At 38.7% G+C, this 27,140-nt stretch overlaps 1 protein-coding gene across 3 annotated transcripts in view; it reads left to right on the top strand.

The window, feature by feature from the left end:
* RGS17 (regulator of G protein signaling 17) overlaps window positions 1-24,901 on the top strand; it is a 76,591-nt gene extending 51,690 nt beyond the window's left edge. For 2 of the 3 annotated variants that reach the window (XM_087775214.1, XM_009460684.2), the window contains exons 3-5: window positions 15,559-15,648; window positions 17,540-17,774; window positions 21,350-24,901. In XM_087775214.1, the coding sequence (XP_087631340.1) occupies window positions 15,559-15,648; window positions 17,540-17,774; window positions 21,350-21,538 (514 nt within the window). In that variant the 3' untranslated portion in view covers window positions 21,539-24,901. The remainder of the gene's footprint in view (window positions 1-15,558; window positions 15,649-17,539; window positions 17,775-21,349) is intronic. The other variant, XM_087775216.1, reaches the window with a different exon arrangement.
* Window positions 24,902-27,140: the final 2,239 nt, after the last annotated feature.

Below are 27,140 nucleotides of genomic sequence, written 5' to 3'. Positions count from 1 at the left end.
ACAAGCTACCAAATGTGATATTCTAGAAAATCAGTCTTAAATCACCTTGTCTTTAAGTCCACATATCCTCAGTGCTGAAGGCATGAGAGAAAGCTGCCTGGCAGACATTCCTGTTGTCACTGGAATGCACCATGGGTTGAGTGTGGGGTAAGGTTTTAAATACTTAGTCATCAGAAATGGGCCTCTCAAGGTTCCCTGAGCTACTTAAAATAAGAAATTTAAATTCTCAGCATTTGGAAAAACAAGCAGAAGACAGTCTCTAAAAATAAATAGCTTGTCAAGTATTTTTTTCATACTTTTGTAAGTTATGTTAACAGTACTTATTAAATAATACCAAAGTAAAGCATTTCTTGTCCCTTTAAACCAAAAGAAAGGGATGATCTCTAAAGTTAAAAAAATCAGAGGGGAGAAGCATGTCTTCCTAATGCGTATCATATTTAATAGGCTCACTCTGCTTTATAATTCAGACAGGGCAAGTGATTTTGCTGGAGTTTTATGGATGTTTAGGTCCTCAGGGCAGGCGGGGGACAGGTGGCTCTGTGCATGCTTGTTTACGCAACTCTCCCAGGGCATCACAGCCTGACTTGCCAACCTCTGGGCTTGTGCCCGTCTGTGACACTGGGCCAGATTGTCAGTGTTAGCCTAATAATTCATGGAAGTCTGCTCTCTCCTTGAGCCAGAACACAAATATACCTCAGATGTGATTCAATACATGGCTTATCCCAGAGCTCCAGAGGTGGTGAGTAAAGGCACCTTTGCCCACTTCCTGCACCTCCCTGTGACGCAGATGTGAAACGTTACCATTCAAAAGAGGGGAGCACATTTCTTCTACATAAATGGTGCCACAAGGTGCAAAGGTATGCTGGATGAGGTCTCAGGTATACTAACTCCATCAAACTACTCCGTAATTTTTCCTGCATCTACTTCTAAAGAGTAAGATGCGAATGCAGGAAATCAAAATGTTACCAGCAAACCAAAAGGACTATAGAAATAAAATTTACAAAAAGCAAAATTTAATGTAAAAACAACTAAAAGAAGCTTAATGTTAACCTGTTAAATCTCATGAGATTGGCCTTAGCCACCGTGGAGCCCTGTTCTAAATTAATCAAATACATCTCACCTCCCCTCGTCAAAAAGCAGCCCAGAAATCCCTATTTCTAAGCTCATCTTCCATGTTTTATTTTCCTCCTTTCTTCTTCTCAGCCCCCTTCCACCTACCTCCAAAGCCCTGTGGAAGCACAAGGTCTTGCGCAGCCTTGGAGCAGGGGCAGGAACTGTGAGCCACCACCTCCCACAGCAGCAATGGGTTTCCACAGGTCATTCGCCATGCAGAAGCAGCTTTGGTGCAGGTTATTGCTTTGTGGGACATGCAGAGTAAATCAAAATCATGCAGTTCTCTGGGAGAAAGCTGTAAGCTTTTATTTTGGCATTTATTTTGGCAAATGTCTGCAAAGGGGTAGTCACTAAGGTGCTGCTGGCCTACCATGAAATCATGGTGGGAGCCCAAAGATACACAAGACACTACACAGGCATTCAGCATACATAAGTCATTTTAAATTAATTTTCAACCAAGAACTCTGGTTTGAAAAAACCTTTAACACTGTAAACTGAGTCTAGCTCCATGTAAACTGATAAATGTTTCTATTTTCAAAGGTATGAGTGAAACTTGTTCCTCCCCATAATAAAATAGAAGTCTAATGTGAAGAGTGGAGCAATAGCTTCTTATGCAGCCGGTCTGTTAACTTTGATCACAGGCCAGTGGCAGAATCCTCATTAACATCAAAACCAGCCCTGGGCGCTCTGGTCCAAGCTTTGCTTGTACCAGGATTTTATCCTTAATATTTTAAACTTTGAAAGTTCATTTCATTTTGAGGAACAGATGGAAGCTCATGTATTTACTGACATTTTTACCCATCTGTAAGCACAAGCAGGTTGGAGAATGGGTAGAACATAAACATAATATATTAGCAAATTTTTAATAAATGTTTCTGAAGCTTCACAAACCGAATGCATAGATTCCCATTTGTATAATACTGCTAAGATAAGAAACCCTCATAAGTCTAACTGCAGAAAATAGTCCTATTTCAAGCAAACAATTCTGTAAAGAAAATTGGAATGCAAAAAAAAAAAAAAGAAATCAGAACTGCAGTCCTCCTAAATTGAAGAATAAATACATGCTCAGAGGGGATTTGGGATTACACAAGGCTCATTCTAATTCAGCAACGCATAAGATGCTGACAGTCACTCCTTAGAAGGAGATAGCAGACTAAATCTAGTTAACTTTAGAAAATGATCTTGATTCTGCCCTGGCGCAGCACACAGAGTGTATTCAGGGACAGCTGCTCTTGAGGAGACTAGAGGGAGAGAAAGTAATGGCAGAGTCACCTCCACTGGGGTAAAGCAGCTTGATGTCTCCTCAGAGGCTGTTTAAGAGATGGATTGCTTCAGAGCATCAGCATCTTGGCTCTCCCTTGCCACTCATGCCCGTTTCCCACCTGCCTGTGCCAAAATGCTATTCAGCTTGGTGTCTGCAGAACAGTGGCTGAAGGAAGATTCGTAATGTCATGACAGATTTTCTGTCACCAGTGCACAGCTTGACTGTTGCTGCGGAAAAAAGAAAAAACAAAAAACCCAAGAGTGCTGAGGATGCCTGAGTCCAGTTTACTTTGTGATTTTCAGCTATTAGGAGTTTGGAGCCTTTGAAATCTCCTCTGATAGGGTTTGGGCTGGTTTTTTTGTTTCCTTATTGCAAATTTGGCAATTATGTATTTACACAAAGATGGATTAACTCAGGAGTCTGTGGAAAACCACAGAAATGGAGACGTGTGTGAAAGGTCAAAATGGGTCTGAGATCAAAATATAAGCTGAAGTAAGGCATATTGATAGACGGTGTCATTTTAAAGGCACCAAGGCAGCCTTGCAAATCCTCCCAACTTTATTCATCATGGAGTATAATAAAAACTTAAATATTTAACATGCAAAAAGAACAACAAAAAATCTTATCCCAATTAAACACACTGGCTGTGTCTATACTAGTAAACTAAGCAGGGCCAGGGTCTAATATGGGCTCAAGCACTCCCTGGCAGAGTTCTGGCCAGTGCCAAAGTGCACAGTCTCAGGTAATGACCTGTCATGGGTGCAGAAACCTTGTTTTGAGTATGGGCTTTATGGACTGGGGCTACCTGGTGCCAGTCAGCCTCAGGGCCAGAGAACTCTCCCAGCCCGTTTTATCTGCAAGAATAAATGCAGTCTGTAGTTCCAAGCCAAAAGGGAAAAAAATTAGGCTACTTAAATCTGTTAGCAGAAAAATTTCCATCTTACAAAGGTTTATTTTTTAAGCATGTATCATTCCAAATCGGTTTAAAATGTCAGTTAAAACAGGAATAAATGTCTAGCGCTTTTAAGAGAAAAAATGAGAGAATGTATCATGGAAATGAGTCTGTACCCCTAGCAGATAACACTTATAAGATGGAGATCCTCTCACTAGAAAAGTGGGTCAGACATTCATTATGTGAGGCAGAAAGGCAAAGGAGATGCGAATCTTGTCTAGTTGCCCTTAATAATTCCATAGCACATATATTTGTCTCGATGGCGACTCTGGCTCTTCTGAAGTAGCTGATTGAGGGCCTGATACCAGCAGATGCTGAGCATCCATTATGGAACAATGGATATCTTCAGTTCCTGTTGACATCCATGTTGAAAGTGCTTCCCAGCTCAGGGCCTTGTCTAAAAGAAAAGCTGGAAACCATCAGGCAACGCCCATGAAAACAGATGCCTGTAAAATACACGGACTGGCATGGCGGTTCTCAATCCTGTTTGTTAGTTGGACAGATGTTAAGTGGAAGATCCCCCATCTTATTTGACTGTAATGTGGATAAGTGTAAACTAGTTTGGCCCAGGCTAATTTCATAAAATATGGTGTTCATAAACATCACAGCAGGAATTACACTTTACAAATACATAAAGCCCTCTTTAACTGAAGAACTTTACAACATCTTATGAAAAGAAAAGATGTGAATTTAGTATGAATGTTGCCAGGGATATCTTCCCATTTGGAAACTGCACCTAATCTATGGAATCAAAGGAGTGACCCTAATCAAGCTCAATTCTTTACTGTTGCTGCTATTTTCATCTCTGCAAACCAAGAATAATAAAAAAAGCCACTACAGAAACTGAGACTAGGCCCGTTTATCAGAATTAATTGAGACCATTAGACTTGCTTGCTAGTGGATTGGAGGGCTTTTATTCATCCAGTTACCCTTTCAAAGAATACAATTTCTATTTCTTTGAACACTAGACAACTGCCACTTTTAATTGTCTCAAATACATGAAGGAATTGCTTGCAAAATAGCTGTAGCCAGGAGTAAGGACACTGCAGATTGTCTAGTAATTAGATGTATCCATTGTACAAGATGGAATATGAATAGTAATATTATTCTGAAGGAAGGAATGAAGCTGACAGCCAGACTAGTGATCCGTTGGGTGCCCTGACAAGAGAAATACACCCTTGAGTTGAATCTTGCCTAAAGCAGAAACCAGCTCTACAGTAATGAAACAAAGCTAGAGTAACTCTACTAGGAATCATTGGCAAGCAAACTTTGGCAAGCCATGGATTTCTTACCTATACAGAAATTTCATTCCACATCTGAGAACAAAAATCTCAAAAATTTATCCTAGGATGGACTAAAAGTTTCCAAAAGTTGTAATACCTTCTGGTGTGGCTATCGTTATGTAAAAGTAATATAATCTCCTTAAAGTAGAATCCAGCAGAAAGTATTTTCTTACAGATTTTCAGAAGAACAAAATACATCTGAGAAAAAGGAGAGTTTAGGAACGTCAGATTGCTTTAAATCACTAGTTTTTTCCTCTCTTGCACACTTACAACTTTTGCTCAGTGCTAGTTTGAGGGAGATACTGTTTTTATTTCAGAAGTTCAAGTACAGTGCACACTGGTAGTTTCCATCTGCCTTTGGATGCCTGCTGAGCTGCAATATCTGTAGCTAGGTAGTTTAAATCAGTCACATGAGAACAGAGGAGGAAAGCAAGTTCAGCAAGGCTGTCCATTAAAAGGACCAGTCTCCTTTCACATACCTTTTGGCCTTGTAAGCATTTCTCTCCTTCACCCTGAAGTCATCCCGAAGTGTAAATATCATTACATTTTTTTAAGTAGCCCCCAAAAATATTCTTCAATCACAGTCTTTATTTAAATATGATTGTAGTAAATGTGTCGGTTGTGGCACTGGTGGCCACACCTGGAGTACTCTGTCCAGTTCTGGGTTCTTCATTGCAAGAGACCTGGACACACTGGAGAGAGTCCAGCAAAGGCCCACTAAAATAATTAGGGGACTGGAGCTTCTCTCCTATGAGGAAAGGCTGAGAGATCTGGGAGTGTTACACCTGGAGAAGAGAAGGCTCAGGGGGATTGTACCAATGTGTATAAATACCTGAAAGGAGCGTGTGAAGAAGATGGAGCCAGGCTCTTTTCAGTGGTGCCCAGTGGCAGGACCAGAGGCAATGGGCACAAACTGAAACACAGGAGGTTCCCTCTGAACATCAGGAAACACTTTTTTACTGTGTGGGTGACTGAGCACTGGCACAGGTTGCCCAGAGAGGCTGTTGGGTCTCCTTCCTTGGAGATTTTCAAAACCCATCTGGACATGATCCTAGGCAGCCTGCTCTAGGTGGCTCTGCTTGAGCAGGGAGGGTGGACAAGATGACCTCCAGAGCTCTGTTCTTTCCAACCTACCATTCTGTGATTCTGTCATTCTGTGGTTCTGTGGTCAACTTGGCAAAGACTAAACTCAGGTCTTAAATGTTTGCAAAACACATCTGGAAATATTTGTGGGTATGTTAGGAGAACGTCCCTTTTGTCAGGGGGTTTCCAGCAGGTTAGTTTTTCCACTATCAATCTGCTTCTGAACATTTTCTAAACTAAGAAAGAATCAGTATAAAAATTACATCAAAGGTCACATTGCAAATACCAGTCTATAATAGAAGATGTATTGACATGTGGATTTTTGATTCTACAAGGCTTTGCTTTCAAATTCTTCATGGGGTCCAACAGGAAAATGCATATTTTGGACAAATTTGAAAGCTTGTCTGCCAAATGTATACTGAATTCAACTTTTATGGAAAATACAGCAGGAGAGTATAACTCATGGCTTTAAAATGAGACTGTTAGTGTGACTGTCCCTTATGAACAGAAAAGGTTACCAGATTTTAGATCTATTCCATTTTAAATCATTACATATACAGGAAAGGGAATAGAGTGGAACACTGCAGATTTGCTAAAACCTTTTTAGGTACTTGCTTTACTGAGCACATCCCTCTATGACTTACTTTAGCTTAGCATTCATATTTCAGTAAGGATGATCTACCTTCACAGTGGCATGTGGGATGCAATTTAATAACCTTATATAATGATCTTACATAAACTCCAAAATCTTGGCCAAGAGTTCCCATTAACAAAGAGATGATTATACTCTTAAGCACTAGATCACTTGGGTTCAATTCTGCTTTTACTCAAGCAGAGCAGTAGCACAACATAAGTAAGACTATCAGGACAGAGCTAAATGTCTTAAGTGACTAGACCTTAATAGCCTGAGATGCTCCAGATATCTTAAACCTTAATTTCTACCAATCTCCTTTTTCTTTTATGGTTTATAGTTGAATCTGTAATGACTTTTGACCAATTATGCTGAATCCAGCACAGTATTAAGAAAGCACCGCAACTGAAAAGCAATAAGAAATTCAGTCTGCTCTCCCCTACCTTCAAAGTATGGCAGAAACATACAATCTCAGATGAACTGAGACGTTTCTTATTTTTCATGGGGAAGTTCACAACTCTGAACAATGATGAGCTGGCCTTATCATAAGCCTTTGAACAAAAGAATTCACAGACCTTGATCCAGGTTTTCACAAGGAAGAAAGGTAGGACCCTGTTCATCCGTAGTGTTTTTACGTGTATTTCCTTCTAAACACTCAAATATCTCACAGGGCAAAAAGTTATTCCTTCACACAGAAAAGTCTAAATAGCAGTGCAAGAGCAGCACTACGGAACAAAGACAGGAGAATTGTCAGCGATTCTTTCAGTCACCCCTGGACTGCTGCTACAGCATAGGTGTCAGAAATACAGCAGTGAACAGGCCAAGATACCTGTGTGTAGGCACATGGGGTTTTGACCACATCGCTTTATTCCTATGCCCACACACTCCGCAGCCATACTGTCAATGCCGCTCTTCTAGAAATCTCAAAACTGGTTTAGGGAAGCGAGGATACTTCAAAATAACTCAGAAAACAAACGCAGGTTTTGCCGTGCTTTAGGATTTTGATGCTGTAAGGCACTGCTCTTCAAGCTTCTCTCCACAGTTCTTAGTATAAACATGATTCTGTGTGAAAGGTGGGGCTGCTAACTGTTTGCAGGACTCTGAGAGATGAGGTTCTAATGAACTCCAGGTATCATGAAGTTAAGAGTTATAGCTGCTGAATTTCCTGATGAACTGTTTTCTTATTAGAAAATTGCTTTGCTTGTAATCAGAAAGCTTACTGGGGAAAACATCTACTATGACAGAATGTAATTCTTCTAAAGATCTTTTTAAAGTTAAGCACAATATTTCATTTAAATCTATTATTTGATTACATTAACTAGAATTACGTACAAAAGACTAGTTAGAATACAGGTTACTAACAATGAATGAAACCAAGACAACTGATTATTTCATTTTAAAATGTAATGATAATTATTTTTAAAACCATCGAAACAAATTATGAAACTCCATTAATCTTGAATTTTTCCACAAACACTATTTTGTGGGAAATCCAATTCAGAAGTAAATTATCTTTAACGGTCAAATCTGTGCAGAACACAAACTCGGTTCCAGTCAGCTGCATTCTCTATTAAACCACAGTGGAAGGGTCTGTGAAACAGCTTCTGCACCCATCCTGGGTAGCAAAACTCAGACCAGAAAATTTCCACCTTGAGCTCCCCCTTGGCCCACAGGATTTGTGGTATGCAGAAAGGTGCATATGGGAGCCAGAAGTCTGCCTGCATTTACTATTACTGGATCCTGAGCAGACATTAAGCTTTTCAGTTGAAAGCACATTCACGGCACACACAAGTGCCCAACCGTCTGTTACAGACTGTTTCTCAGCTGTATGCTCTTCAAACAAAGAGGTGGAAAAAAGGGAAAAAATCTGAAGTACACCACACTACAACATAGAAAACTGAATCGAGGGGAAAAAATACCACCAAGGAAAACTGGAAAGGAAGAAATTGAATGTTTTCTAGCTACTGGAAGAGACAAAGCATCTGTTTTTATCATTTCATTTTTATTTTACTTTTTGTGACCTATGAGGAAGAAAAAAAAAAAAGGCCAGTTATCACTGTGGCTTTTATGGTTACAGGTCAAAATGATGAGACCACAGTGTAAGCTGAACAAAGAGCTGGGAGGTCTGTGACTCCACATTCCTTCCCCCATCTGAAGCTTTGAAATATTGGAGGGTTTTTAGCTGTAATACAAAATCTCCAGGATGCTAACCTTGCAAATACTTGCACTATTTAAAAAACAAACAAACAAACAAAACAAACAATTTTTTTTTCTTACATGAGGTAAGGCTTGCAGAATCAGATCTCAAGTTTATAAATTCTCCTTGCAAACGCATATTTTTTCACTCTAAAACAGCTGAGTCCAAGCTGAAGTCTATGCTTGTTTGTTTTTTTCTTTTAAAAACAATTTGGATTATACATGTCTCTTGCACCATCTTTTCACCTAAGGCAAATGTAACTCTGGCACACAGGAAACTTAGCACCACAGGTACCTGGACTTTTTGAAAGGAGTTTATAGTTTCAGTGGACACTGCCAAGTAGGCTGATTGTAGCCTTATGGTAACTGTTGGCTTTTCCCCAACAGACTGCTTTCCTGTGTCAGTCTACTAAACACAATCTCCATCATTTAGTTTTAAGCACAAGACAATTAATTTTTTACTCAGAGAAGGATGTAGCTATTTTTCACTAAAATTCTAACTTGTTTTCAGTATAAAATTTTGCATCCTACATTTCTTTACTGAATTCAGTGAAGATCTGTAAATCTTATCTCATTAAAGAACTAGTATGGACACTAATTAAAAAAATCCTTCACATTTTTTTGATCTGTTTCTTCTTTGGAACAAAAATTATTATGTTCTGCTGACTGAGTTAAGACCAGATTCTGATCAATTTAAGTAAATGACTCCAAAGGCTCTTGACCCCCATTCCCCTCCGAAGTTTCTTGCAGACAGCCAATGCAGACGTATGGAAATAGCAAGTTTGCAATTTTTACTGTTCCGTGTCTTTCTGTGGATGAACTGCACATCACTTATGCTGGCCTTGCAGACCTCCAGGGGTCCACGCAAGCCACTGATAGAAGAAGGTTTTTTACCCTTTACTCAGCTTAAAAAAAAAAGTTATCCTTGGATAATATTGTTCATGTTATATTTCATTCCCATGGATGCCTATTTTTGTGCCATTAAAAGGGATACAGAAGACAGCATTACTGACTAGACGCTAAGTAATTTTGAGATTAACATAGCTGTATTGTTCTTTATGAATGGCTCATGATAATATTGCAGTTTTTTCATTATTATTGCTTTGTACAGTATAGCAAAATCATCATGCTCCTCTGTTCATAAACAAACACAGCCTTGACTAGTTTTCACTGCCATCAGGCTTAAATATTCCAGTTGTCAGAAAAACAAGGTGTCAGAAAAGAATTTCATCTTTCATAAACAAAATTAAAGAGTGCTGGTGTAGTTTTCTGTTGCATTATCATACAGCATACGGGGACCACATCCATCTCTGATTTCTACCAGAGCCTGCCTCAGCATGTAGGAGTGAACTTGCAAACAGAGCTGTGCAAAAAATTGATTTTTCAATGACTGACTGTTGAACCACAATATTGAAGACAGTCTGATCAGATTGAACCATGTGCACTTTTTCTGTATCCGAATTAGAACTAGGAAAAATATGTTTCTGTTCATATAGCATGTTTTAAGCCAGACACTTATAATAAAAGTAAAGGAATCAAAGAGCTTGGAGACAGGCCGGGGCACAACCACTTTGTATTAAAGAGTGAAGGTATTTACCGAGCTGGTGAAAGATATAGTGTTGGTGACCATCTTTGTCTCAGAGTTTTCAAAACCACCTTCCCCTCACTTCAGGAAAACGCATTAATCATATGTTCTTGTTTTCAGGCTCTCCACTCAATGATGTATAAAATATTGTACTTTATATAAAATGCTTAAAAGTATTCATTACATGATGATTTGCCATTAAGTTAAGAGTCTCCTGCTTCTGTCTTGCGTAATGAGTATTCTATTACTTTCACCAAAGTAGAATAGCTTCAGCAGAACAGCCTGAAAGACAGCTACCCCACTGCAGTCCCACAGGAAGGGTGTTTCAAATCCTGAACGGGTGCACTAACCTGCATGTATAAAGGAGGGCTTTTCCTCCTCCAAATGGCCCTGAAAAAATATTTCCTGTCAGAATCTATTTGGTAAATTCAACCTGTGTTTGTCAAAATTTTAGGTGAATGGACATTTTACATCATCTACCAGTGGAATTTTAAAATCACAATTCAATATTGATCTCTTGTGGCTTTTTTGGGGGAGGGACTTGTGGTTTTTTAAGAAAGCCTCCACTTAATCTACATCTACTAAATCACCATTGTTTAAGTTATGGCAGTCCTGCCTGTAGCTCGCTTGCACTGGAAGCTGGACTCAAGCATCAAAAAAATCCTTCTTTTGTCCCTTGATCTGATAATAATAAAAATTCCTAGGAGTAGGATAGAGTGAAGAGTGGTGCCAGTGAGATACACTCTTTCAAAGGGTAGGTCAGTGAAAGAAACATGTCAGAACATCTGTTATCCAGAGGATCTTAACTGAATATTGATTTTCATCTGAAAACCAAATTCTGCCTTTAGATTATGTATGTGCAACTGACTTCATGTGGCCTTTGGGCTGGAATAAGGAAGGGTTTTCTGTTGCAGTGGTGGCTAGAAGGCTCGTGACCCTACTGTGTGACATACGTGGTTCAGCCTACAATGTAATCGTTGCCCTGCAGAGCCTAGCGTCTACAAACTTCAGCCAAGAAGTAGGAATTGAGCACAGATCTCCTGAATGGCAACCCAATAGCCTACCAACTAGTTCACAGTGTCCCCGTTTAATTTCTACTCCTTATCTTCATGGCAGCACAAAAAACACCACTAAGGCAAGAGGCTTTAATTGTCACATGGTCTTCCATACCAGACATAATTGCAAAATACTGTGATGATATACTGCATACGATGCACATACCTGAGAAAATACCTGAGTGAATAGTAACTGGTGTTAGCCATGCATGGGCAGAATATTAATCTTATCACCTGTCACAATGGCATAGTTTTTTTGCCATTGTGATAACAGTAATTTCACTGATTCACCAGGTTTAGACTAGTGGTACATAAGAATCTGGCCCTTGGGAAGCAACTAAAGACTCTTTGTTTACTGGATATACAGAGAATGAAAGATCAGGTCCAAGCTCTAAATGATTTTCAGTTTCTTAATGGCAGTAGAAGTGCAGCAGTAGGGATGCTAAACAACTTTAAAAAAAAGGCTAAAACCACCGGCTCAAAACACCTGGAGGAAGAGTCAGTTAGATTTTTGCTCTTAAAGTAGTCCAACTCTCTTGATGATTTTATCCAATTAGCTTGGCTTTTTTACCTTACCATGCACCAGTGGCCTGCAATACTGATTTAGCTAAGTAATTACTCAACACAATTATTTGAGTGCTGAACATGAATATTAACAGCTGAATAATAGTAGCTAAATAAATAAAGATTGGTTTTCTGAATCCCAGTAGTTCCTCCAAAAACACATCAGCTAGGAACCTGGACCAGTTTAACCTTATATGTGGTAATTTGTTCAATTTGTATACTTCTTCAAGTAGTCCCTGGTCATTAACATTTTTACTTATAAAGTCTGTGAAGTTGTAAAATAGAAATGCACTCACTCCTAACAGATATTACTCATAATAATACTGTTGCAGTAGTTAAAAAAACTATAGTTTTTGTAGAAGTCAGGAACCCAAGAAATATTTGAAAGGTGCATTGAGCTCAGGCCACTTGCGTTTACTGAAGTACTTTTTACCATACTCTCCAGAGCAATAAAATCAGCATAAATGTGGGCAGAACAAACCTTCCATAGGAACAGAAAACAAACCAGTGCTTGTGCTTTCCACTTAAACTCTGCCTTTAGACACCCCAAAATTTTGTTGTGCCTTTATCATGGGTAATTTATGTCTCTAAATTTTAAAGAGATCTGCTGGATGTACTCCAACTAATAAAAAATAATGGCACCATATATGTTAATTTACATCAGATGTCTCTCTAGAACACATCCCTTTCATTTAACTACTTTTTGATAAGGCATATCAGCAATTTCCTCTTCTTAAAACCTTAACTAAGTAAGATCATTTTGTTACTCTTTATCCTGTTACTTTTACTCTGCTTAGTTTTACACTATGCAGCATAATTGTTCTGACGTAATCAACTAGCTTCCATGATGGAATAATGTATCAAGGACACCAGCTTCAGGTATGCAGGGTGCCTTTGCTGCTGAGGACTGCTTGAATTCCACAGAGAAATGTAAACAGATAGGGTATTTTCAACTGAAGATAGCAACATAGCAAATAGCAATGCAGTGTTGTCATTTTGAGGTAAAACGTAGCAATCTGTTATTGTGATCAGAGTTATTTAAAGGCTGCTTTCAAATTAGCTTTGCAGTCACAAATGTGTAAATATTTAATTTTTTTTCTAAGCGAACGTGAACCAGTTCCTTGAGTGAAAACAGAACATGTCTGAATTGAATGTACTTCTGTATAAAAATTATGGTTTCTTTCACAGGAAAAACATATCAAAAGTAATGTATCCGATGGAACTCTGGCCTTGACAGATGTAGATAAATAAAAGTTGAAATGTAGTGCTAGTGTCTGTCACTGGAAACATAATGCAGAATTTAGGCCAAGAGGTATTATAAATTTAGCACAGTTTTAAATACAATACCCAAACTTGAGAAATTATTCCAACCAAATATAACACTGCTTTCTTTAGAGTCTGCCCTGTTTTGCAACTCTGACTAACTTCAGCCATTGAAATCCAGCTATGAATGGTGAGATGAAGGAATTAGGGCCAAGTGTGTACCTCGCATTGTTACTCTGGTATAGATACCAGAAAACTGCATGCTACATTCTAGGCCCACCATCTGAACTTTTTACTGAGGTGTAGTCTTGTAGAAAATCAAAATGCATAGGGCCTATCCGTTACTGCTTTGATAAAAAAAGTGCAATGAAGTCAACATGGCTTTCTTGTCCATTTCCCTATTTCTCTTTCTTACTCACCACTCACCTCTTGTACTCTACCTTCATGAGCCCATGTTGGTTTTCCTAAGTTTAGCAGAGATTTTGCAAGAGCAAAATAAACAGTATTTGATCCCAGACATCAAATTAAATTAGCAGTGTAGATTAACCGCTTTCAGATGAGTCACCTTCTACTTCCAGTAAGACTCTGCATCCAAATCTTGGATGTCTACTGCCTGACAAGTAAATTATCTTAGTACAGCTTAGCTGCTGCTCACATGATGGAGGAAAGAAAACAGGCAGCTTCATTCTCTTTTGGATGGATTCGGGTGAACACCCTGTTACATTCCCAACCTACACAAGCTGTTTCCTCCTTCCATGGTGTTACTCTTCCATGGAACCAAAGGACACTCAGTTCTCTGCACCCAGCAGAGAAGACAAATGCTGCTCTACCTACGGACTGCAAAGGAGGGAGGGAAGGAGGGAGAGAGAGAAGCTTTGTGCCTTCCCTGCTTCTCCCTCACCCCAACTTTGTGGTCCGGCCAGATGCAAGGTGACCCTAAGCAGTTACATGTGTGGACTTAAAGATTACAAGACAGAAAGTGGATGGTCCCTTTTTTTTCTCCTCCTGTATACGGAACTCCCATTGGCTTTCCTGGGTGCTCCCTCTATAGACTGATGAGCAACAGGTCAGAGGAGACGGAAAGGCTTTTTACCTGCCAACCCCAGAGTTCAGGATGTGTTGTTTCTCCTGCAGCAGTTGATGACACCCTAACACCTTAGCAGCACTGGAGCTGCATTCCTACGCTGTAACAGGGGAAGCAGGACCAAGGGCCTGAACTAAGGTCTTGGCAGGTAAGTGAAGGAGCAACCAGTATCAAACAGCTTCGTTTGAAAGTGTACGTCTTTGTAATGTTTAAGTCTTAATATGTGCTCTGCTTTACCTGGGAGCTTAAACTTCCAGTTATCAGAAGAATATTTGAGATCACCTATTAAATCTGCCAAATGCTTGAAAAAAATGTTGAAGAAACTCATAAATGCAGAGGGGCTAGAAAGAGAGGTTATTTGTGCTAAAAATGTCTCAAAGATGGGATTTCTTCTTAGAGCTGGAGCAGAAATTATTCAAATTAGTGGGGGAGGGAGAATCTTTATGCTACCAACATATTTTTGTATATCGCCACTTAGGATGACTGAGAGCATCATTGTATGGTGAATACTCAATATTCAAAATATGAGCTCTCTTGGGATTGGGAGGGGAGATTTTTTGCTTGGTTGTTTGTTTTCTCTCAGTTGGACATGTAGGGAACACCTGATAAAGGGAAATCTCCATCTCCTTACTACATTCCACTTCTTAAGCTTAATTATTGGAACCAGGTTTCCTATATGAATGCTAATGCCATTCAAAACATGCTTTATTTCAGTAGTTATCAGGAATTGTGGTTTTGCTGGCAATATGTTCTGTTCCAGAACATTCATAGAGAGCACACACAGAGGAAGTCGCTACCACTAAAGCAAATCTGATTAAAAAGATATTTACAGAAAAGTGATGCTAGTTACCAGCTTAAAAAAGAAGAAAAAAAAAATTCAAACATCCTTATATAAAGGAAGTCTTTCTTTTCCTTGCTTGTGGTAATATGAGGGTAATGGATGCCTTTCTGTTGAGAGGCCAGTAAGTTTTACTTTTTGGAATGAAAAACAAATTTAGGTCAGAGGAGGAAATCACAAGGAGCTGCCACATGCTATGTTCTGTATCTGAGCCATCTACTGCCACCGCATCCTGGAGAGAAAAAAGGGAATGTTCATGAAAAGTGAACAACCATCCAGAACTGGTGGGGCACCAAAGCCTCATCAGTGTCCAATTCAGATATTCTTATCCCCCCTACCCTTACTGTTACTAATATTCTCAATTTACTAAGTGAAATCACTCCGAAAGTGACCTCTAAGTTTGTGTCCATCTTTCAGTGGATAAACTGTGAGCTTGTAAAAAATTACACATGCTAATAGCAACTGTTAATTAATATTCGTCAGAATTAAGGGGAAAAGTCGTTATCAAAAATTTCTCTCCAAAATTTTAGAGGCAAGAGTGAAAAATGACACTTTACATAGGTTTATGTCTTTTAAAAATTTGCATTACTATTGTTGTTTTAAATTAACTTTCTCTAGACAAAATAAAGTGTTGTACTACATTGCAGCCTCACTGTTAGGAATGAAGATAGAGGAGACAATGCAGGAAGGCCAACACATACGACCAAAATGGAGAGTATCCAAGTCATAGAAGAATGGTAAGTTGGTCAAACTGTAATTAATATCAGAATTGCCTTGTTTTTTATGGTTTGGGAATATCCTTTTAATTACTTTTCCTCCAAAAAATTCTATACAAAAGGAAGCAAAATCTGTCCTGACAATGAAATGCCAGCAGAGACATTCATAAGTCAGGCTTACTTACAGTTTCTTATTTGTGGGGAAGAACTGTGGGGAGGAATGGGAGGTGCATGGATGGTTCCATAGACCTGTGGGTCTCTATAGGAAGCCTCTGCTACCTGTGGGATCATTTTCTTCTCTTTGTCCAGACAAGAAGAAAAACTAACAGGCACAAGTATACTTCACAGTCAGATTTTTAACAGGGCTACTTTTCATAAAACAGCTTGGACTATGGTTTCACTGGAATTAACCAAGGAAACACATACCTTGAAAAATAGGCTAATATGCACTGAAAGTCTGCGCTTCTATTTCTGTCTAAAGCTTGGGCCCATGTTTATTGTGTTGGGAAAAATGCTAACCTATCAGTGGCCTTGAGTTCTCTAATCCCGTAAAAAGTAAATTAAAACTTAACTCTGGGGGATATGATTGATAGTAAAAGCAACCCAAACAACTCATTGTCTTCATTGCTACTCATGGTCATTTATGAGGTGACAACGTCAGAAATTTCCACAAAATACTGTAGTGAAGAGGGTTTCCCAACAGATGAGGGAGCACAGGTTGCTTGTCAGCTCCATCCACCTCAGCAGGTTCTTTTCACTCTCCTCAGAGAGAGGACTTTTCACCTTCAAATCTGTATATTTATACTTTTTGGTTCAGGTTACAATTATTTTGCTGGATAGTTTAAATGTTAAACACTTACTCATTTATTAATCTTTTGGACTGCCGAAAAGCTATCACAAATACCTTCCCATCATCCAGTCTGCCTTGTATGCAGAGTAGGAGTCGATAAATGGACTTGAAGACAAACCATATAGACAAATGTCACTTATTGTGCAACATGATTACACAGAAGCTATAAGCAACAGCTAGTAAAGCTCTTGTGTTGGATCCTATCAGGAAGGGGCAGGTGAGCGCTCAGAATTAAGTTTGAAACCATATTTAATTGTTCTAAGTAACTTGGAGTATTACCTTCTTAAACTATTCATTGGTACATTAATGGATTAGTGCCGCAAGTTAGTCTTCTGATCACTTATCCAGCGCGTCCACCATTACAAGCCACGAATAGTTTCCTTCAGAAAATGGGAATAAGGACTTTTTCCCATTTCTTCTCTCTCCAGTCTTGCCAGCAGCATCCATCACATCTTGTGCCAATAGATCATCATTCAGGTCAATAGCACCAAACAGAGGGAAGCTTAGCAACCCTTAGGTACCAGCACAGAGACATACGCTAATTTAAAAGCTCTCTGAATTACTATTTTGTTGGGCCTCATTAGTATGCTCTTGGCTGCCAAGAGCCTTTTGTGTTTCTTGTCCTTCCTGAACCAAATCTTGTGGCAGACAGTGACTGGCCAAACACCATCAGAAGCAGGCAGGGACATCAAGTGTCATCTAAACCCCTCATGAAAGACAGTATTGCTAGGTCCCTGAAATCACATCTCCTTTAACTGCAGAGGCAGGAATTCAATGCTGTTGTGGGATTTTGTCTTTGAGTCTGATGGCTAACAACACTAGTAGAAAACTTGTAGAAAGCCAAGTGCATGTCTCGTAACATTAAACACATTTAGTGGGCTATTGAGATAATGAATGCACAAGTGAAGAGTGAACAAAATTCCCCTGTCACTGCTGAAGCCTTGTTGCTTCCAGTTTTCACTCTGGACTGAAGTGCAGTTGAAAGGAGAATTTTTGGACGAATGTATGAAAACACTGTTGCAAAAATAGAACCGTATTTGTAATGATACTTTGCTTTTGCAGCCAAAACCCTACTGCAGATGAAATTTTGTCTTGGGCTCAGAATTTTGACAAGATGATGAAAACACCAGCTGGAAGGAACCTTTTCAGAGAGTTTCTTCGAACAGAGTATAGTGAGGAGAACCTGCTTTTCTGGCTTGCATGTGAAGATTTAAAGAAGGAACAGAACAAGAAAGTTATTGAAGAAAAAGCAAGACTTATATATGAAGATTACATTTCTATACTATCACCAAAAGAGGTAAAGCTGTAAATGTTACATTTGCATTTTCTGTTCTTCCAGAGCAGAAATGTTATACCCTGGATTGCCAGATGGGTGTCTGAAAGTCTACCTGATCTGTCAGACAACAGTCTTAGTATGGACATTAAATCAGGAAAGGAAGGGACAGAAAAAGTAGAGACACAGGTGCCAGGCCATTTAGCATCACTGGCCACAACACCTCAAAGTCTCTATAAGACACAAGACACTCCAATAAGAGAAGGCTGAGAAATAGGTATGCTTCTTTAGTAATGCCACATGCCTGCCAGAGAGAGGAAGTAAGTAATATAAATGGATTTCTGGAGAAAAGGCACCAAAATTAAGGAATTTAAATCAGAATCATTATATATTTACCTGCTGCAACAGCTGTCTGGGAGAAAATCCAAATTTGCACTGGTTATTCCTACATGAGAGTCCAGGAATGGAGACCACATATTTTCTCTAATGAAGAGTATGATAATATCTAGGAAATTATATAAGATTTTCTTCAACCGTTAAACTGAAATAGACAAATTCTGAAATGGTCTGCACCTGCAGTAAAGAAAAAGCATTCCCTATCAAACCATGTTTTGGAATACAGAGATATATAAATATATAAGCACTATAGAAGAGTCTTAGGCCACGTCATGTATGTTTAGCTCCTTTGCCTTGTCTCTGTGCATTGCATCTGACTTTCTACTCAATGGCATTATGCTAATTTATGCTCACTGTGGACCCTGCTTCCTACATTTTACTTCTGCACTTCATTCAGTAATAATTTGCAACTTCATTCATATGAATGAAGCCAACAGCAATTTATAGCTCCATTATCTTTTCTTGTGCCATAGCGTATACTTTTGCTTTGGAGTGAGGTAACTGCCAGTACAGCAAGCTAATAATGAGTTTTTCTTATAATATAGTATCTCTAGTACATATACATGCGCTGAATGCTCAGTTGTCTTTTTAAGCTAAGATCAGCCAGCAGTTAAAATTCAAACACTAAGTAAGTGTTGTTTGACTTAGGGTTTAACAAAACTACTCACAAAGTTGATGCACTGGACATGGGCGGATGTCATCAATCCAGTTGCTTCTGCCCCTACTGGGAATCTTATGAAGCAAACGAGAACTGTTTGCAACGCTTTAGATCATCACGGGAGCTGAAAAGTTCTTGTTCATCCAGACATCCCATTCCAGATGTTTGTTATCTTTTGGCGTAAGAGCTGAAATATTTAGCATCACTTGTTCAGGGATAAAGTTATTGAGGCAGAAGGTCTTTGTGTTCTAAACAGACACCTTGTATTCATCTGTTTAGCAAGGAAATACTTTTAGTAATTCCAACTAGTTTTGCCATCTGGCTTTAGTGGGTCACTGAAAAACTACAATGTAAATTAATAGTTCCATACTTAATTTTTTTCATTCTATAAGTGCCATTAACTTTTACTATATTCAATGGCACAAAACCCCACCATCGTGAGAAATCTGAGCTTTTTATCCCAGCTATTATATGTGATAATGAAGAACCAATTAACCAGCTGCACAGACTGTTTTTGGTAAGATATGTGCGTGTGCATGTCTGTTAGGGGGAGAATTGCTTACACCTTAGTGTGTCATTTCTGTGCTACAGAAATGCAACGGTCTAGGACTGAAATCTATTCAAAGTAATTCCGAAGACACATGACTGCAACGCTGCTTCTCAAAACTACCATAACACTACACCCCTGCATGCTGTTGTGTCTAAAAGCAGGTAGTCACGGGCCGAGCAGCCCCACTGGTCTGTTCATTCCTGCTGCAGCTACATTCGTTAGACAATGAATTCAACCAGAAAAATGCCTGCGTTGAAAAACAGCCCAGAAAAGAAATGCCACTTTCAGATGGATCGATTCCTTAACTCAGCTAGCTGTGGGGCTGCCCAGCCAGCCGTGCCAGCACAAGGGAGGGGAAGCGCCAGGGTGGGAAAGAGCGGCGGCTGTTCATGCAGCTGACGCAACCCCGCCGCCCATCCGTAAGGGAAGCGTACAGCAGGGACGGCTGCCGCGCCCCGGGGTGCTGCGTGCAGGTGTAGCAATGAGCGCTTAGATGGAGAGCGTGCATTAAGCAGGCATAATGGATGTTCTGCAGAGATAGCATACTTCAGTAATAGGTACGGTTTGCTAGCATGAATAGGCAACAGTTTACTCACAGTTAGGCTGCATCATAGTTGTGCCTTGTGGCCAATAACCAGGTAACAGCAAATATTGGAGGAGAAAGAGCTTGCCTGCTTGTGGCAGTAATATACTCCAATATGCCACAAACCAACAACACCAGATTCTACAGCTGGTACTGAAGATATAAAGAAAATGTATATTTACTCCTCAATACCATACCATACCATACCATACCATACCATACCATACCATACCATACCATACCATACCACTGTATTTCAAAGACTTTGCTTCCCCACATATAAAAATAGACAATCTAACACATCCACACATGTTCTGAGTTTCCATCTCAGTTAGCATCCTTCACATATCAAGGTATCTTGGTACGTGGAGATTTCCAGGGTTGAATTCAGTCCTTTAGACAATATGAATACCTATTTATATGGTTGCAGAGTAGTAGGGTCAGACTGCAACGTGGTGTAAATCACAGTAGCTTAACTGATCTATGCTTGGTATTTCTCTACTCAGTGTTTTAGCCTTTTTCTTCTTAGCTGAGTAAACCTTTGCTGGCCCCAGTGGGCTTTCCTGCTACTGCCGTTTCATTTAATCCAGAAGGCTTTAATTTTACTGTTTTTAGAGCATTTTGTGGATAAGCTGTACATTCACTCAAATTTCTAAATGATATTCTAAAATCATCTGTGCATTCATCCCAAGCATAATATGCCCTTTTCTGCCTAGGCACAGGAGTTCATTACAAATGGAAAGTAAATGAGAAGCTAAAATTGAAACTTGCTAACAACTTCAATATGGATGTATGATATCCTGAAAGTATATATTACCAGATGTTAGAGAGTCTTGAAAAGAAGAACAAATCTGAAATAGTTAATATTAATGGGGAGATTAGCACAATAAAAATGAAAAAAAACTCTGGGTAATTTGTGAGTAACCAGTGTAGTGCCTGAAAAAACTGGGAAAAAAAATCTGTAGGGCAGCCAGATGAGAATGCTGAATAGAAAGCTTCTAAAGATTTAACCGCAAATGGTCAGGAAAAAAAACATTTCAGCTCTCAGAATGAGTCATTCAACATTCATTTCAGAGAAATAATTTTAAATCTGTAAAAGTTATTTTGTTTAAGGTAAAATAACATATTTTGAGAAATCCAGGTTACTGCAGAGCTTTATTTAGTTGCACTGTATTTATTCTGTTATACAGCTGCATTTCATCTCACAGACCTTAAGATGGATGCAAAGACCAAGGCAAAACTGAAACAGAGTCGGTGGTCTCAGTCTGTAATTGTGTGGTGGCTCTGAAAGAAGCACAGAGCATCACTTGAATAAACTGGGCATGTTCAATGGAGCCCTGAGAAATAAAGATACGTGTAACAGCCTTTCTGATATTACTGTTTTAATATTAGTCTGTTCTCATCCTCTTCAGGTTAGTCTTGATTCCCGGGTGAGAGAAGTGATCAACAGAAACTTGTTGGATCCCAGCCCTCACATGTATGAAGATGCCCAACTCCAGATATACACCCTAATGCACAGAGACTCTTTTCCAAGGTTTTTGAACTCTCAGATTTATAAGTCTCTTGTTGAAAGTATTACAGGCTCTACTTCTGAAACTTAGTTTTAATTTTCAAACAAAATAACTTGATTTTTTGGGGTGGGTGGGATGGAAGAAAAGTAGTTTAATAACATCTGGAGCTGGGTTCCTGGAGAACTACAGTTTAGCACTACTCAGGCTACTGTGAAGAAAACAAATATATATTATGGTCTCTGTCTACCTTTTTACCAAGGTCCTCCTTGCTCAAGATGGCGTGGGAGGGGAACAATGGATTTGCCAAAATACATTTGTTTCACACTCCTTTCACCCTACTGCAGTCAAGATTGCAATGATGTATTTGTAGTTTTATGAACAGTCTCCTTGTGTATCCTCACACTGCATGTGCAAGGTAAAACTGCTTCACTTACCACTTAGTTGTTGCAATATTTAATCCAATAACATAAATTATATCTGTATTTAAGAACTTTTTTTGTGCAATACAGTCTTATGGTACATAGAAACAATTGCAGCAAACCAGAAAAAGGCTTGCATTTTTTAACATCACTAACTGAAAAAAGCCAATTTTTAAGGTGTAGCATTACTCAACATGCTCTACTGAGTACAATACACTGACTTTTTGAAGCCAATATTTCTGTACAGAAAAAAAAGAGCTATTTATCACTGTTTATTTAAAATAAATCAAGCGGAGGATTCCTCTGGTTGTTCACTGCCAAAACTGTGGCATTTTCATTACAGAGTTTGCAATGTCAAAAAAAAAAAAAAAAAAAAAAAGAAAAAAAAAAGCACAAACCACTTAAAGGGATCCGTATCTGGGTGACACAATCTATGCGCTGATATTGTTTAATTGTTAAAAGAACAAAAATTTTCAATGTACATTTCAGATGTCAGATACTGTAATTGATTTATTAAAGACTGGCTATCCAGTTCTAACACTGTTGTATAATGTTATGTACTTCAGCAAAAAAAAAAAAAAAAAAAAAAAAAACAAAAACAAAAAACCAACAAAAAAAGCTTGATAATTTAGTTTTTTGAATAAAGAAATTTAATAAAAGATTGCCTACATGTAGCATTTTAGAGCATTTTAGAACATTTTGATGAATTGCATCTGTCCTGTAAGATTATTTTTTTTTAAAGCTAAATCCAGTAAAAAATGTTTTTAAACAAAGTAATGTTTTATGAGGTGGTGGGTTAAAGAAGACTTCTCTTAGCTTCTAGCCTCATTGATTTTGAGTAACTCCTTGAAAACAAGGGGTTTGGTTTAAACCAAACTTCAAGGGCTCCTAGACCTACAGTCCTTACCCAAGCAAAATGCCTATGGAAACACAACAGGTGTCTTTCCTGGGTAAAGAATCCTGTACTGAGCCCTTAATCAGAGCTAAGGCACCATGGTACTCCCATCACTTGGCTGCCATGGTGTTTTTAATAGGTGTTTGCTTGGCCTTTTTATCAAAAAATGTCCAATTTCAGAATGCATTTTGATGTTTAAAGAGACAGTGACTCAGAACTTAAAAAACCCCATCTTCATACCTACCATATACAAGCAAAATGAGCATTAGCATCCCTCACAAACTGCTAAAGATATACCAAGAAATGGCTTTGAATACTTGTTAAATATATATATGTATGTATGTGTATATATATTTAACACTGACAACTCTGGTCTTATACTAAGACTTAAGAGGCAAGGTTCTTCTCACTTACAGAGGACGAAACATGGCATAAGCTCGTTGCTTTCGATGGGACTGAAAGGTCAGGCAGTTGTGTCCTTGAGTGGAATCTAGCCCTGACATACTTGGCTCCAACCACCCAGTTACTCCTTGCAGGCAGCCTCTGGTGCTGGCGCTTGCTGGAGCTGCTGCTGCCGAGGCGGGTCTGCTGCTATACAGTAACTGGTAGGATGCAGGTCTTAGTTACTATCTTCTGGGGCTTATTTTTTTCCTTTGTTTTACTACCTCTCATTTTTTTAATTTATTGAACATGCTTCAAATAGCAAGTCTGGGGAATTTTTTAATCATTCTTTTTACTTGAAACCTGTGTGCTTTTTCTGGATATATATAAACAATTTAACGAACTGTTTCTTAAACTCATTTGGTTTTGTAATTTATATAGAATTCAGGAGATGATTAAAAGGGCTATTCTCTATTCCCTATGCAAATATTTTAACTGTTGTAGTGTTTGACAAAATGGGATCTAAAAAAAAAATCTGCAAAGTGGAAAACAAATCTGTTTACAGTGGCGTTGCTGACTATCCTACCATATTCAGCACTTTTAAATATTGTTATTTATGAAAATGTAGTTTAAAATGCAAGACAAAATATTTATAAATGTTTCTTTTAATAAATACCTGTTTTGTCTGAAAGTGTTATTGTGTTATGACAACTTTATTCATGTTGGTTAGCTACTTACCATTATGAATAAAATATTCAATTATTATGCTGATAGAACAATAGCTATGATGTTTACAAATCCTGAGGGGGGAATATTCAGTGAGAAAGGACTGCGTCCTTCTACTGTGAAATACTGTTAGAAAAAATGATTTTTTTCTGGCTTTTTTTCTTAATTGGAATTTAACTATGGTCCTACATATGTCTAGTATCATTTGATTACAGTTATATTTACTGTGGTACTAAACATATACAGCATCATATATGTAAATATTTACATAGTGTAATTTCAAGTTTGTTGGTGTTTGAGGCACAATACATTTAGTTCACACATCTAAACAATGTGTAAGAGACAAAACTGCATGCATAAGTCTTTACAAATGTCGACTTGAATATTCTTAATGTTACTATTTGATGGTGACGTGCTAGTCATAAGCCATCTTTATAAGATATTTCACACAGGTGGACATTCTTGTCAACATAGACAAGTCATCCTTTCAAGGACAGTTTTAAGCTAAACGTGCGGGCCCTAAAATATTATCTTGGTTTCTAGCATAAGATTCCAAAATCTGTATTTGGAAACTGTTACATCATTTTGAAAAATATTACACCAATCTTCAGTGTAATACTGCAATGAAATCACGTTCAAAATTTCTTGTCTTAAATCCTCTATTTGGAGGGATTTAAAAATTGAACATAACGTGAAGTTTCTTTCTTGGAGCAAATGCTCATATTAAGATGTTTAATATATGTTTCATCTATCAGTTTGGGTTTCCCAAATTTTTTTTATGAAAAAATGGATATGGTCCAAATGGACAACAAGTCATGCCGAAACATGATCTCATTGCCTATCATACAGTTCTTTGAACACAAATTGTAAAACAGTCAAGCTATTAAACTGATTTATTGTGCATGCAGCGTACAATACACTTTGAAGAATTGCCTAGATACACTTATTCTATAGCCTGGAATAAAATAAGTATGTATTTAACTTGTATTTCAGTTTTTCATGAGAATGTATATAGCAAGTGCACTACAGAAAGTGAGTTTTGTTTTTGTCACTTTTGCCCAGCGTTTAATCTTTTCTGCCAAATAGAGCCTAATGCCAAATAGCCACAAATAAGCAAAGTACTTGTGTACACTCCTGACCTTTAGGTTTCAAAGAAAATGAATATATATAGTGTGCGTGTGTTCAACTTAGCTGTTTACAGTTAACCTTCACACAACTGAGCTGAAAGTAGTTTGGGATACCCAGGATGAAACAAAACCCGCAGACAGTATCAAGAGTATTTAAATGAGACTGAGGGCACATATGGTATGAAGGAGACTAGAGGTATGACGGAGAAAAGACAGGTCAGTGACACAGGTGGCTGGGCTGCACGTTAACCAGCTGAGTCCAGGCAGCACGGTACCGTGGAAATGTGGCCATAGCACTTCCAGGTCCACAGCCTGTCCACAACTCACTTGACCACCTGTGGAGTCCACATAATCCATTTGCAGAACAACAGAGAGTGAACACAAACCAGACTTAATCTAGTAATAGCTCTACTTTAAATGAAAAGCGTGCTGAAGTGCCTGCTAGGCTGTGGTCTAAACCAAGCAAATAGAGGAGACCTACATTCTACCTTAAACAGCCAGGGTTTAAGCGGTCACCTGGTGCCAAACTCGCTCCCCTAGGCAGCAAATTCGATCACAAGGAGCATCTGCCTGTGGAACCAGTATCTAACAAAGGTGAGGGGCTCTTTCGGTGAGAGCAGCTTGCTGGACTGACCACGCCGTGAGCCTGCTCAGGAACCAGCAGCTTCTGTATGCAGTAAGTGCTTGCAAAAGCCGATTAGCGTAAGTATTCCACAATGCCAATTCAAAAGCAATCAAAGTTCATACAAGAAAGTCTCTTAACTTCAGTGACTCCTGACACCACCAGGAGTAAAGCTCACACCTCTACAATGCCCGTGAGCCTGCTCCCAGAAGCGTTAACCCAGCCAGTAACAGTCTGAGTCCTTATCAAATCCAACAAAGCGAAAAATTAAGGTTGCAATGTCTGCTCCAGGTTGATTTGAACCATGGCTAATTACCAACTTCAAAACAGGCCTTTTCTCAGCCCATAGTGCTGTTATTTTTGGAGAGACCAAGGAGTAGCACTGTAGCACATCCTGGGACATGGCTGCAGCGACAAAGGTCCAGTCCTGTTCACCACTACCCTGAGTACGTTTGCAGTGACAAAACATCAGCCCCCTTCACATAGGTCCTGAATACTTCTGCCAGCAGTAGAAGTGACGTTTGTGGGATGAAAGAACAAAGCAATAATGGTGCCAAAACCAGCTGGAAAAAAACTGACATAAACATTGTCTGCATATTACTGTAACACTATACCAAAAGCCAGATTTTGCCCCTTCCTTTATCCATAAACTCACTCTGTGGAAATCCGTCCTTCCAGTTTAAAACAGGGATACAATTCAGGTGATTCAAAGGCTGACTATTAGTCATGGACTCACATTACCTTTTTTGCGTCTCAGAAGCTTTACATTAAATCACCCTTTACTCTAAATTTCCTGAGTTCTGCGTACTTCTCTCACAAGCAGGGTTCACACAGCCATTAAGACTCTCATAATTTCTTTCATTGTTACAGAGCACCAAAATATTTTGTCTATTAAATGCATAAATTTGATCATTTTTCCTTTACTCTTCTGAAAGCAGGCTTCAGGGAGCTTCATGGGCAGGCAGCAGTGAGTGCAAGGGAAGCTTTTGGTGGGTGAGATTTCATAAGCAATGGCCTGGGCTGTTGATCAGCACCAGAATAGCTGCACGGACTGTACATTCTCCACAAAGCTCTTCAAGTGTGATTTTACTTATAAATTATTGCTACAGTGTATTTTGCCAATAAACCTTATTGAAAGTGGTGCATTTACAATCACAGGAAAACATTTTTATGCAACTGTTCATTTTAATGTTTAATATTCCGAATAACAAATTCTCACGTTGACTGTTGCCTTTGGATTTCCACAATGGAACAAAACTTCCAAATTTTCGTTTCTGACTACCAAAACTACTTAGGTGTACAAGCATTACTCTTGCTTTTGATACTACATTCATGAAAATAACAATTTACTAATGTATTATATGCAAGTTACTGTTATTCCACCAGTGTAATTTAGTTGTAAAGTATGATTACCTAGTTCTCTTATGACATGAACAAGGAAAGAAGAGCAGCAAAGACCCAACTTTAACTCCTCCAATGACTGTAATATAAAATACTGCCTAATACAGCTTTATGGGTAGTT

Source organism: Nipponia nippon, unplaced genomic scaffold (assembly GCF_047370975.1).
Source record: "Nipponia nippon isolate SJK-2023a ecotype South Korea unplaced genomic scaffold, ASM4737097v1 scaffold_4, whole genome shotgun sequence".
Lineage (NCBI taxonomy): Eukaryota > Metazoa > Chordata > Aves > Pelecaniformes > Threskiornithidae > Nipponia > Nipponia nippon.
This window is presented reverse-complemented; position numbering and strand designations above follow the sequence as displayed.